Genomic DNA, 13860 nt, shown 5'->3' with positions numbered 1-13860 from the left:
GAGTTATCGGGTGATATACCGCTTACCACCATATCTTGATAGTGAAATGTACAAAGTTGTAAAATATCATAAAAATGGAGATTTACTACGCCAATATTGGTAGAGAATCTCGTGGCAAAAAATCGGTCCAATCCGGGTAAAAACTTCATAAAAATCGTAATAACCGTAGTTATAAATAAAATAAATTTAAATAAAAAACAAAAGTTATAAAAAATTATTTTATATTTATTATTATGAAAAATTTACTGATTTCTTTTCCGAAAAACTCACGAATTCTGCAGTAAAAAATATACTTATAAAATTTGAGTTTCGGCACAATAACATTAACGGTATCTCAAACTTTGATATCGCATGCTTATTCATACATTCAACTCTCGTTAAAGTGGGAAGCAAACCAACAGAGCTAAAGTTTCATGTCTTCCATTACTCCAAAACTCCCCTTTTTCCTCATGAAGCATGATCTTTGGATATCTGTCATCATATGATTGTGAGAGAGACGCTTCATATATATATATATATATATATATATATATATATTGAATTACGGATGAATTCCCCGAGTTACGGACTTCCTCTCCACTTTTATTAGTGTTTTTGTTTTCTTTGGATCTAGGTAGGCAGTAATAATCCCACGTATTGGATAAGTTTGCAAAATCTTTTTATTTTTTATTTTTTTTAAAAAAAGAATAAGTTTGCAAACAGGACTAACATAATTGAAAGGAAAACAAAATTCTGAATTGTGATTGAAGCAACAAACGGAAGTCCATAGGAAATTGCTCAATTTATTGCTGTTGTAATAATGGTTTGTCTCTAGTTGTATCCAAGCCACTGAATTCATTCCCCATGGGACCCTTTGGGAATTGGGGCCAATATATTTGCGTTGTTAAATTTCTATTATTGCTTCATGTTGGACTCCCTCTTCTTTTTTTCTTTTTTTCCTTTTTTTTCCCTTCTTTTCTTATCAATGTTGCTAATGTTTGCATTATCATTTTTCGTCACCTTGACGTGACAATTATCACTCGTTTGGTCAGCAAAGCAAACTTTGGTGGGTGATAATTCAGTTATTTTTATTAGTTGCTTTGGCAATTATTATTTAGAAATGGACTCTCTATAAGTTCGGTGTCATTCTTTGATGTCGTCTTTGTGACAACCGTAAGATAATTGGAATCGATAATATTGTTTCTTGTGATGCATTCATTAAGTTTGTTCGAATATACGACAAATGAGTTTTACTTTGTCAAATTAATACCACTAAAAGCGTTACCAAGTAGGCCGATGTGTACAACAACTTGAAGCCATTTTCTATTAAGCTGTTATTATATTCTCTATCTGCATTTTATTTTTCCTCTGTAATATTTCTTTGGTGATGACAAAAAAAAAAAAAAAAAAAATTGTTGCAAGTATTATCGTGAAAATTCACTTGTAAGCCCATTCATTTTACTATGCAACATTTCTACGATAGACAATTTTATTTCGAGGAAAATTAAATGTTAGGAACTGATGATTATGAATGAGAGCGTCTTGTTTTCTTCATTTTTAAGCTTGCCTTTTTATATTATTGAGTGTTTAGTTATTTAATGGTAAACGTTGAGTTTGTGATTTACAATAATTATTTATGTGGTAACAGTCAAATTCGTAGTCTCCTACATTTACTTTCTTTCATGGCCAACTCTTCTGTATATTCACGGTGGGCAGTTAGCAAAATAGCTAAAATGAAACTATGAAATTTATTTTTAGCCTATGTTTCACATTTTTTAGTGAAATAGCCAACAAGTTTATTTGGCAATAATTAAGGTCTGATTTGCTTTTATTTATTAATAAATTCGTTATTTTCTCTCACCTACTTTTTTCCTACATTTTTTTTACATAAAAACTTCAAAAAATCATATCTATCTCATATGAACTCGAAATTGAGTAATTCCAAATCCTACGGATTCGTGACGCCGAAATCTTAAAAACTAGATCCATTGTGTTTGATGAAAAATCATGTTTAATACCATAGATGTAGAAAAATCACGTTACTACCTTAAATATGGAAATAACTGAATTTTTTTGAAATTATCGACATAAATATAATTTTTCATCAAACACAATGGGTCCATTTTTTAAGATCTCGACGCCACGAATTTTGTAGGATATGAAATCACTCAATTTCGAGTTCTTATGAGAAAGCTACGAATTTTCGAAATTTTGATACAAAAAAAAATTATTTGAAAAAAATAGGACAGAGAAAGTGACGAATTTGGTAATAAATAAGGGGAAATCAGACCTTAATTATTGACACATAAGTCATTTGACTATATCTCTAAAAATTGTCAAACATAGGCTAGATCCAAAATCACATGTTTAAAGTGGCTTAGTTAGTTATAAATCTCTTTATTCATTGACTAATATTTTGTTTACTACCAATTTTTCAGATATTTTTCAGTTCAACTCAGTGATTTTTACTCTCTCCTTACAAGCTCGTTCGTTTCTCAATTTACAACTAGCACGCCAAAAAAAAAAAATCTGATAGGTGTCAAAGGAAAATTATATATAATTGCAATTATATAATAATGTTCAACAAATAAACATCGAGTCATTAAAAAAATAAAAAAGCTCAAAATCAGAGACTCAATATTTTTATGAGTTTTCATATATGTCGCTATGTTCGTATCATCTGAGCAGAGACTTAATATTTTCATGAATTTTTTATAAGTCTTTTCTATTCTTACCTTCCAAAAAAGGGTTTAGTATTTTGACGAAATTTCTTCATATACATTTTTGTGCTCATACATTTTGAACATAAAATTAATATTTTCACAAGATTTCATCGAAGTCTTTTTCTACTCTTATTTTGTGAAAAGATAATTCTTTCATAAAATTTATCTAAATCCTTGCCACTCTTACCATTTTTACCATATGAATAAAGAATAATTTCACCCATGCATAATTTGCGGATAACACAATGACACACTAAACAGGTTTCAGACTTTAGACTTGGTCAATGATAGGACCCAAAAAAGTATTTTCTAAGTTCAATTAATCTGTTGTAACATTTTCATAAGAATAATTAAAAGGATGAATACCCCCTGAACTCTTACTCGATTAACGAAGTGCACCATCAACTCGGATTTTCATCAAAAATTACTCTGAACTCCTATATGTGTTCACTTTTGCCCATTCCGTCAAATTTTTACTAACTCTGTTAACAATTTTATGACGTGGATGTCATATGTGACTTAAATTATATGAAATTATCAAAATACCCTCTATTATTTCAATTTCTTTTTATTATTATTAATTCAAATCTAAATCAAATCTCTATTTTATTTAAGAAATAAAAAAAAAAACAAAAAAAGTGGATCTGAGTTCCACGGGCTGGTGTGCGCGCCGGTTCTCTCCAACCCCGGCGACGGCGGCGCCCCTTTCTTCGTGCGCGACTGCTCTCCAGGCTCGCCGGCGCCTCCTTGCCCTTCGCCCGGGTCTCGCGACCGATCTCCCAGCTCGCCGGTGCCTCCTCGTTTTTCGCTTGCCTAGCCCCCGCTCCAGATCCGGGTTCTCCGCCTCTGCTCGCGCACCAGATCCAAAGCAACCCCGGCCTCTGCGCGAACCAGTTCGGTGAGACTCGCCGTCCTTGCCCAGCCCCCGCTCCAGATCCCTTGGTCTTGAGTTTGATCCGGTGGCTGATTATGAGAGGCTCCCCGAGAAAGCCTTTTCTGAAGAAGCATTTCTCTTTCGGGTCAAAGAGTTCGCAAACTGGGTCAGCGGACAAGAGTTTTGCCCCGAGAAAGAAGGGTCTCTTCTGGGAAAAATCGAGCAAGATTTGAACTCTCGCTTAGGAACGCCCGAAGAAGGAAGGTTAGCAAAGAAAAACTATATATGTAGACGATTTCCCATGTTTATTCATCAGGCTAATTAACTAGTTCATATTTTCTTTTTTCAGTTGGCATTTGTCTCCTCGGCTATGTCGGAAATTCGGAGCTCTGCTGATGTTCTCGTTCATTCGCGATCTCCGGTTTTAGACTCTGCTGATGTTCTCGTTCATTCGCGATCTCGGTTGGTCAAGGATTGTTGATTCAATTAATTCATCTGGGCATTGTATCAAAAGTTTGCTCTTCTTTGGTTACAGAAACTCAGAATTCAACTGTATCATTATATTATTAGCTTTTATGGGTTACACTGTAAAGGTTAGGAAAAAAGAAAAGGATTCTACAGAAGCAACATATATTTATATAGGGAAGCAAAAGAAAGAAAATATAAAAGAATATTTATAAGACTATTTTTATCATTATGTTTTGTACATATAAATTTGTCTAGTGTTCTGCTACTGAGGTATTGATGATTTTTTCTTTAATTTACCAAAACATCCGTGTCGTCAACATATCTTGAATAGTTTAAAAAAGTTGTATATATAAATGGGTTTATGTCAGGTGTATTGATTTGTTAGTGTATGTGTCAGGAGAGAGAGAGAGAGAGAGAGAGAGAGAGAGAGAGAGAGAGAGAGAGAGAGAGAGAGAGAGAGAGAGAGAGAGAGAGAGAGTTGATTTATATAAAAAAATTAAAAATTAATTCAATATACTAAAAAATACTATTCTACCCTCAATTGATGTAACATGTGACTAAAACGTGCGTATCTCATGGATGGTAACTGTTAAATTTTGACGGAAGGGGCAAAAGTCAAGAAAAATGATAGTTCAGAGTAATTTTTGATGAAAATCCGAGTTGAGGGTGCACATTGTTAATCGACCAAGAGTTCAGGGTGTATTATTGTAAATTATCCTAATTAAAAATAAAATTATTGAAACTTGCAAGGGGGTAGGGCCAAAAGGGCCCAAACCAAATTGTTAAGGAAATATAATTTTCCATAATGAATAATTAATTTTCAGAATGTGGGTCAAGTCGAGTGGGATTCTATTGAAGTCTAATTAAATATGTATACCCAAAAAAACAATAACGTATTTACTCTGTCTAGTAGACTGAATTCCCAAATGCCAATATGTGGTCCGATTTCCAAGCCCCTTGGTCCACCCAAAGATGTGACGATGCAAAATTTTATTCACAGACCCTTATCACACTCAATTTAAATAATTTTTTCTCTTATAATGACAGCACAAAAAAAAAAAATGATTAAAGACTATCCCATAATTTTGTGTCCGGATATTTCTTTCCTTTTTTTTACACTTACATTTTTAGCTATTTTCAGCAAAACGATGACAATTATAATTTAACAAAAAAGAAGAAGAAGATAAAGTGAAAATAAAATATAAGTCCCGTGAGCCGTTGAAGAGGTCGTATAGCAAAGCAATTCCCAAGTTTTAGATCAATGACATAAGTTAAGAATTTTAAGAACATGACAAGGTCTTATTCTTAGTTTTGGTCAAAAAGGAAATAAAAGCCACCAAAGTTAGCAGACAAATTTCTTTGCCAAAAAAATAAAAGTAAATTCTTTCTTAAGAATCTTAACGGAAACCACTTTGGTGGCTTTAGAAACTTAGTAAGCCTAAAAATAATATAATAAAAACAAATTGTTGCTGAATTAAATGCATACATAGAAGATTAGATAAATTTTCTTTCTGGCAAAAACTACACGATTGTGGAAAAATTTCTTGTATTTCATAATATATTAAAAAAACATAATAATAATAAAATAAAAGTATTGAAGGAGGTTACAAAATTCGGAGTTACTATACTAAGAATTCAACCTTTGAAATCTTCATGTCCAGTGCATGTGTTATGTCAGTTAAAGAGGAGCCATTATGATTCGTTTAATTATGGCAATATGGAATATCTATTATTTATTTAAAACCAATATGCAACTTAAAAAAGAAAAAAAAATAGCTTCCTAATTTATTTAATTTATTTTCATTATCGTGTAACGTACTAGGAGAGTATAATACGCCAGCCTTTTCCAGCAAATACCCCAATTCTCAGCCGTGACTCTCCATTTATTTATTTATTTTATATTATATTTTTCAATCTCTCTCTCTCTCTCTCTCATCTTGAAAAAGAAAGCGTTTCTCTCATCCTATTATCCTCCTATTTCAAATTCACTAGTCTTTATCTCTGCTCATTTCTTATTTTCCAAGTAAATCTGAGTCCCAGGAGTGCTTCAACAATCAGACACCCAAAAGGCAAATCCGAGGTATCTTTCTCAGTTCCCACTCAGACACACACTAATGCCTTAATCCGAAAGGCATTACTCGCTTTACAAGTATAGCTTCTGTAAAGGAATAGAAAACCCCCATTGTTGTTGACTCGACTGAGAGAGAGAGAGATCATGAGAGATTTCCCTTCTTGCTTCGGCGAAAGCGGAATCCAAGTCGCCGATTCCTCATCCTCGTCTTCCTCATCGTCGACCACATCCAAAACCGCTCAGAACCTAGTCACGTGCGTTTACCAGTGCAAGCTCAAGGGAAGCTCTTCTTCTTCGTCGTCGCTGACGATCACCGTCACGTGGACGAAGAACCTCATGGGCCAAGGCCTGAGCATCGGAATCGACGATTCCTCTCGCCGGTGCCTCTGCAAGGTCGACATCAAGCCCTGGCTCTTCTCCAAGAGAAAAGGCTCCAAAACCCTAGAATCCTCCGATGATTCCTCGAAGATCGACCTTCTCTGGGACTTGTCCAACGCCAAATTCGGGCCCGGCCCCGAACCCTTGGGCGGGTTCCACTTGGCCGTGATGTTCGCCGGCGAGCCCGTCCTAATCCTCGGAGACGAGAGGAAGAGAATCGAAAACAACAACAACAATGCGAACGCGGCGGTGTTTGTGGCGAAGAGAGAGCATGTGTTTGGGAAGAGATCGTACGCGACGCGGGCTCAGTTCTGCGACCGGGGGCGGGCCCACGAGGTGGCGATCGAGTGCGACACGGGCGGGTCGGGCGAGCCGGGGCTCGTGATCCGGATCGACGGGAAGCCCGTGATGACCGTGAAGAGGCTGAAATGGAAGTTCCGAGGGAACGGGACGATATTGGTGGACGGGCTTCCCGTCCAGGTGTTTTGGGATGTGCACAGCTGGCTTTTCGGGAACTCCGCGGCCAATGCGGTTTTCATGTTCCAGACTTCGATGACCGCCGAGAAGAATTGGGCCGGTCGCTCCGTGTTCGAGGATCGCAGGGATTGCCGAGCCGAGGGGCTCGGGTTTTCGCTGCTCTTGTATGCTTGGAAGAATGAATGAGTGAATTATACATATGGTTATGACTTATCATGCCTTTTTTTTTTTTTGTTTTTTGAAGTGTTGATAGAAAGTTGAAACTCCCAAATGTTGGTTTTCTGTTGAGAGAGAGGTTTTTTTTTTTTTTTTTTTTTTTTTTTCAAGGTAAATTTATAGATTCAATTGCATAGATAGTCAAGCTCAAGCCATTTCTTGGTGTGTTTTTATTTTTATTTTTATTATTTATCAGTGTACTTAGTCCTGTAGAATAATACATAATTGGTTTTAGGTGAAAGTGAAACCAATAGCCTTTGTCATAGAATTTCAAGTTGGAAAAGGAAAAGAACTGAAGAAATTTACATGGAACATTCATGTCTTGGTTTACTACTTAAAGCTATGTGTTTTTTTTTTTGTTTTTTTTTTTTATTTATCATGAGCTTTTGAGGAATTTTGGGACTGAGTGAGAGTGAAACTCTGTACTGATATGATTTCATTTTGCAGTGTGTGACCCGAATTTCGTTTAGTCCGATCCGAATGAGTTTTTCAGATATGTTTGTTCTTGCCCCGTTTTCCCAGTTTCTGTCAATGATTTAAAACTTGACCCTGTGTGTGTTCTTTGGTTCGGCTTCATTGTATTCATCGCTGTCTATTCGAACATTTTCACTGTTTATTCGTAATTTCCATAGTAAGTAGCAAAGCAATTCCCAGTTGGCGGACAAATTTAAAAATATTAACATTTTTTATTGGTTGATTAGACCCACAATCTATTAATTATCTACTAGTAATCTTTGAGTTCGTGAATTCGTACACTTGTTCACTACTATATTTTGCCATCATCACACCCTTAACTTCAAATCCTTGCATTTGAAAACATTCTCATCTCTATTTTTCTCTTAATCTCTTTCGTATATTTCATTCTATCTGTAGTAAAGACGTATAAAATCAAACTAAGTTACCCGAAAAATAATGACAGAAAATAAGTTACTAAAAATGTGACAAGATCATGAGGATTAACATTTACACCTCATGAGGCTAGGCTTAGACAAGATCATTTATAGCCATTTGCTCAATTGACTTTCCAGGACCGGGTTTTTGGCCTCCTAGTGGGCTTCGACATTCTCATCCTTAAGTTACGATCGCAAATTGCTTTATAGCGTGTAGTATATGAGATCCCTTAAAAATATGTATTATTTTAATATTGGTTGAATCATTTTTTTTTTTTGGAACCATGTTTAGCACTTTAACCTATTATCATGGTTCTTTATTGGGATGAACCTCACATATATCTATGTTTAACTTATTTTGAACCATGTAGATTTAAAAACTATTAGCATCACCATATTAATTTATTTATATTCAGGTCAAAGAACGACAAGTTACGATATTTTTGTTTCTTTGTTGGTGTGAATGATACTAACAAATTATATAGCCAGTTATTTAACAAGGTTTTACTTATTAACCTCTTTGCTCATAAAAATTCCCAAGAAGAATCTCCTCAAATGATTTCAGAAAAATATAAAAAAATGTCATGGATTCTATAACCACACACGTACGAAGACACGTGGCGCGAAATCCCTCGTCCGCATCTTAACTTCGAAAAGCCAAACAGTCCACTCTCTCTCTCTCTCTCTCTCTCTCTTTGTGTGTCTGATTGGCGACGATACAAACCAGTGTATGGTAAATTGGCATCTAAATAAGCCAAAAACCATCAATCAATCAATCGATCGAATAAAATAAAGGAAAATCTGAAAAAAAAAAATTTCCAATCCCGTTCGGTTGCGTTGTGGTGTGTGGTTTTGCTATGGACGCTCTTCTTCACAGCCCATCGTCCATGGCGAAGCGACCTTGTCCCTCCCAAAACCCTAGGGTACCCAACCCCAACGGCCTCTCCGGCGGCCACGCCGATCACCTCGCCGACCTCCTCGACTCGCTCCTCCGTTTCTCCGACTCGTCCTCGGTCGATCTCTCCTTCGACGCGCTTCTCGAGTCTCGGACCTCCGACGCCGACCAGGCTCTGCTCGTCGACCGAGCGCTCCGTCTCGGATCGGCGCTTCTCGACGCCGGAAATCGCTCTGCTCGGAAGCGAGCCTCGATGCACAACTCGCTAGCTTGGGCTCTCCCTCCCGACCTCACCATCAAGGTCTGTTTTCTTTAGGTTTTCGGTGAAGTGGAAATGGAAGTGCTTTTTGGTTGCTTGTGGCTGTTTTGATTGGGATAGGGATATATATATATGTGGATATGGATTTGTGTCTGGATTTCGCTTCTGTGGTTATTGATGTTTCGTTTGGATTGCTGTGCGTTTCGATTTCAGTGGATTAGAGTAAAAGACTGGTAATTTCATCGCCGTAGTCGTTTTTGGACTTGATTTGCAATAATCATGGATTGGTTGAAGCAGTACCAATAGCATCTCCTAGATCAAGAGCGAGGCTTGATTGTTTTTATTTATTTTTAATTTTATTTTGCAGGGCACTATTACCAATTGAATTTTGATGACAGAAGTTTGATGTCTCTTTTTCACTATTTTAGTTTGGGTGGCGATGTGCAGGTATTTTCTATGCTCGATACGCAGAGCCTCTGTTATGCAGCAGCGACTTGCGCTCTTTTTAACAAGTGTGCAATGGATTCCTCCTGCTATGCTAACATTGATTTGACGACGGTTGTTCCAAAAGTTAACAATGCTGTTGTGTCCACGATGATCCATCGAGCTGGGAAATCACTTCAGTAAGAAAATTTCTCTTCATATTTTCGATTTTAAGAGAGTCTGATTATCTCCATTTGTGGTGTTACGAATTTTGTTGATCCTCTTGAATTGAATGTGTATGGGGCTTTTACCTAATAGCAATTTGCCAACATTTTGTATTGAAACTTGAATTGGTTTTACATAGGTCTCTTAAGCTTGGAGTAGTTCAAGGTCCCAATACATCATCTGGATCTTGCCCGGCGTTGGTGTATACAATCAGAAACTCCGTGGAGGTGTCCAACTTCTCATGGAATGATAAAAGATCTAGACAAGGGAAAGAGTCTTCCATTCTCACAAGATCCTGTTTAAGCCCTCTTGTTGGAGACACTTGTGCGCCAGGGTATAACTGTTTAAGCAAATAAAGCTATTGAATTTAGATGCATTAAATTAACTTTTCCCCCCCTGAAAGTTGATGATTTTTTTTTTTTCATTCTTATCATAGCACCCTTTTGAAAAGGTTGCACCTGTACAATCTTGAGCGAGTGGACAACACTTCACTTTGTGCGGCTTTATCGGCTTGCCCGTCTCTGCTTGATTTAGAAATTGTTGGCCTGTAAGTTTATATCTGGGTTGAATATCGTTCTGCCTTGTTTGCATTCAATCTGATTATTTACTCTCATACGGATTGACAACTTATTTCGAATGACCAGCCATGTTGAGTTGAGGCAAACGTTGGTGTCTGTGAGTGCAAACTGTCATTCAATCGAGCGCCTTTTCTTTGAATCTTCAAAAACAGGTATTCAATGCTTATGGCTGGCTTCCAGTTTTTATTTTTATATCATGTTGCAATGGTTGGCTCCAGTATATTACTGTTGTATCATTCTTACCCTCATAAATTCGAATTACAGGTAGAGACGACAGTTTGAAATCACCAACTTGCGTTGATTTGGTTAATAACTGTCCAAATTTAACTTCATTGGCTCTACGGGGGTTTAAGCTGCACGATTATAAAGTTCGCATTCTGGTTAAGGTATGATGTCTGTCTTGCATTGCATATGCCGAAAAGATTAAATTGAGTCATAATTTTGTTCGAACATGTAATTTATAAATAAATTTGTCTTATAGGTCATAATTTGCCTTTTGCATTTGTAACTTGATTCTTATAGGTTATTTTTCTGTACCCAAACTAAATTTGTATACAGTTTAAAGTATGATGACGGCTTGGCTACTTTTTACAAATCTCTAGGTAGGGATGTGAGCGGAAAATCAATAGTAGAAAGAAAATAGCATACATTTAGCGACTTTGATCTTTGATGGTGCTTGTGCAGGGATTCAAAAAATTAAAATACGCCGACTTTTCAACATCCTACTCTATAACTGGAACATTTCTGAGGTCAGTTTTGTTATTTTGATTAGCCCTTACGGTTATGTTTGAAACCCATATATAACGATGGAAAATGAAAATTAAAGAAAAATTAAAATTTGAAGAAAAATGTGAGGGAATATAAAAAATCTTCATTGTGTTTGGAAGTTAATGTATATTTACCCTTCAGATTTTCCAGTTCCAAAATTACCCTAACAGTATCTTTGGGTCTTATGTTTGAAAAGTTCTATTCGGTTATTCATCACGTGATGATTGTTATTTTTATTTTTAAGAAACCTTGGAAGCAGCTTGGGAGGAAGTTTGCTCGAAGTCTTGATTTTACGAGACTGCATGCATCTTAAAGAGGCAAGGAGTACAAATATCTCTCTTTTTCTTGTATTTCATTCTTTGTATCATGTATAAAAGACATGAAAATATACTGGCCAGTAAAACAAGTAGCTAGGCATATGGCTCCCTTATGTTAAAACTCTAACGAACTGCCTAATAATTAAGAAAATAGTTCAAACTAAGATAAGATGCAATAATTGTACTATGGGAGAACTAGGCATAAGATGGGTGATATTTTTAATATTGGAATACTTGGCATATTAGCCCTTGGTCTATTTTTAACAGTTTACATGGATAACATTTAAATTTCAACTTGGACGATTCTCAAACTCTAGATTTTTACTTCCAGGTTGAAGTTGCTCGGCTAATGACAGCAGTTATTGGAGGGGATTATAAGTTTCTCAAACATCTTGTAAGTAGATTTTTTTCCGCACTTTCTTTCTGGATACATGCATTTAAGCCTTGTCTTTAGCGTAACAGTTTTTTGTTTAGTTGATCTTATTTTTCTACGTCACTGTCTTGGTTTACTTTCTTGAAATAGGACATATCCAATAGAGAAGGTTTAGCTTCTGATGGTGACTGGTATGAAAGATGCTACAACTCCAGGTAATAATGTTGTTCTAACCAGTTTTGAATATATTTCCTTTCCGTTGAACTTGAGAGAATGCTTGTGTCATTATATCCGTTGGGGAACACCTCACACCGCATCTTGGTAGATACCCTTCAAGTTACTAGACATATTAAGTGTTTTTAAGCCCAAAGTGTTAATCCACCGGATTCATGGTGTTTTAGAGTCGAGGTATAGTTTTGGGTTATGGTTCAATGATATGGCATACAAATATACCAATATCTTCTCTGCTTGCTTGTAACTCTGGTAGGCAAGCAGAGTCACTGGTTACTGCTGGTTCAGTACCAATAATATGTTGGATTAAGGTGTACTGACATGACGTATATGTATGCTGATTACTGGTACAATGGGCTGTCAATGATTTGAATAATATTTTTTTCGAACTTTTGCAACTTTGTTTAGAATGGAATTAGTCGGTATACAACTGTCAGACTGCTGTCATAGATGGTAGGCCTGATAGATGGTCTTCCCTCATTGTTTTGATTGTAGAGTAATATATTGTACCAGTGTCACAAATGGAAAGCGTTTATAGGCGTCTTGGGCCCTCTTCCCTTTCACCCCGGTATCGTACCAAAGTGAAATGTCTGATCTGTTCAGTCCCATACTTATAATTTTCTTTTTGCTGTTTTGTGCAGTGTTATCCCTATAAAGCAGGTATTGGAACAAAGACCCGGCATTTGTTTGCTGGCTGAGTTTCCATCAGAAGGAAGGTTAGTGTAATGTTTGGTTATGTTCACCAAAGCTAAATTTTAAAGATCGGCTGACCAGTATCATCTGGATTGTTTTTGCAGTTATATCGAAATTGATCAGATGCTGGACAGTGAGCCAAATAGTGATATCAGTTTGCCATCGCAATTGAGCAGCCACACGTCGGAAAGCTCTATGTTTATGAGCTTTTCCGAGAGCAGCTACAACAGTGACCATGGCAGCGGCAACGACAATGGTCGAGATTCCAATTTTGTCATTTATAGCTCAGATGAGGTTGAATATTTTGCGTTGTGATATTTAGCACCAAATACGCCGAGGATTCAATCTTGAGGTTATCAGATGGATTAGGTACTTGACATCCTCCTGTGAGTGTGTTTATCCACATATTTTAATAAAATGTTTACACAACGGTGAGGATAATTTTAAGCTTTCTTGGTCATATTACCATTTTCATTGGATTCAGTTAAGAGAAGTTCAGTTGATCAGACTCATTTGGGCCCAGAAAATTTATTATTTACTACTCCCTTGTAAACTTGGCAATGCACTTTATATACAAGTACTGTACTTTGATGTATAACTAGGTGAATGCATTGGCAGATGCACCTGCAACAAGGAAGGAACTCGTATCAGAACAAATGGGGATGTGCTTTTTTTCCAGAATCCCTGGGAAAGGTCACGATCTAACGGTTCGAAGTCGGTTTTGATCTAATCTTTTTTTTTATGACACTTTCGGAGGCTATGAATGTCTGAAGCTGTGTAAAACAAGTATCTTCAGGTTGATTATCAAGTTTGGGATTGGGAGCCTGATGTTTTTCCCCATCTTAATTGCCAATGTGATGATGTCTTTTTAAGCCACTCGAAGAGGCTTTAGATTTTTTTCTCTCTTTCTTTCTTGGCTTTGACCAACGCATTTATTGTAAGGAAAAATGAGGTTGAATGTTTATCCTCTCAATTTCCCCGTATTTCTATTTGCTAATAATATCAACATGCCTTTCATCCCA

The 13860-nt window shown here is 36.5% G+C and overlaps 2 protein-coding genes across 2 annotated transcripts; both read left to right on the top strand.

The window, feature by feature from the left end:
- The first annotated feature begins 5968 nt into the window (after positions 1 to 5968).
- Positions 5969 to 7743, top strand: LOC149388762 (uncharacterized). The gene has a single exon (XM_089624724.1). The coding sequence runs from the start codon at positions 6260 to 6262 to the stop codon at positions 7154 to 7156; it is 897 nt and encodes a 298-aa protein (XP_089480850.1). The 5' UTR covers positions 5969 to 6259; the 3' UTR covers positions 7157 to 7743.
- Positions 7744 to 8764: 1021 nt separating this feature from the next.
- LOC149388761 (F-box protein SKIP17-like) lies at positions 8765 to 13858 on the top strand. Its single transcript, XM_089622015.1, has 13 exons — positions 8765 to 9272; positions 9678 to 9853; positions 10018 to 10212; positions 10315 to 10425; positions 10523 to 10608; positions 10721 to 10842; positions 11141 to 11205; positions 11469 to 11541; positions 11873 to 11935; positions 12065 to 12129; positions 12787 to 12861; positions 12943 to 13207; positions 13457 to 13858. Exons 1-12 carry the CDS (start codon positions 8934 to 8936, stop codon positions 13151 to 13153), a joined length of 1581 nt encoding a protein of 526 aa, XP_089478141.1. The 5' UTR covers positions 8765 to 8933; the 3' UTR covers positions 13154 to 13207; positions 13457 to 13858.
- Positions 13859 to 13860: the final 2 nt, after the last annotated feature.

This window comes from Urtica dioica, chromosome 8 (assembly GCF_054948205.1).
Source record: "Urtica dioica subsp. dioica isolate 48M chromosome 8, U.dioica_male_clone48M_v1_H2, whole genome shotgun sequence".
Taxonomy (NCBI): Eukaryota; Viridiplantae; Streptophyta; class Magnoliopsida; order Rosales; family Urticaceae; genus Urtica; species Urtica dioica.
This window is presented reverse-complemented; position numbering and strand designations above follow the sequence as displayed.

What these genes read in the sequence shown, in the direction of transcription:
- LOC149388761 (XM_089622015.1), top strand. Translation starts at nt 8,934, where the DNA reads ATGGACGCTCTTCTTCACAGCCCATCGTCCATGGCGAAGCGACCTTGT. An exon ending in ATAACTGGAACATTTCTGAG is followed by an intron (nt 11,206 to 11,468) that starts GTCAGTTTTGTT and finishes TTTATTTTTAAG; the next exon opens with AAACCTTGGAAGCAGCTTGG. An exon ending in GAGTTTCCATCAGAAGGAAG is followed by an intron (nt 12,862 to 12,942) that starts GTTAGTGTAATG and finishes TTGTTTTTGCAG; the next exon opens with TTATATCGAAATTGATCAGA.
- LOC149388762 (XM_089624724.1), top strand. Translation starts at nt 6,260, where the DNA reads ATGAGAGATTTCCCTTCTTGCTTCGGCGAAAGCGGAATCCAAGTCGCC.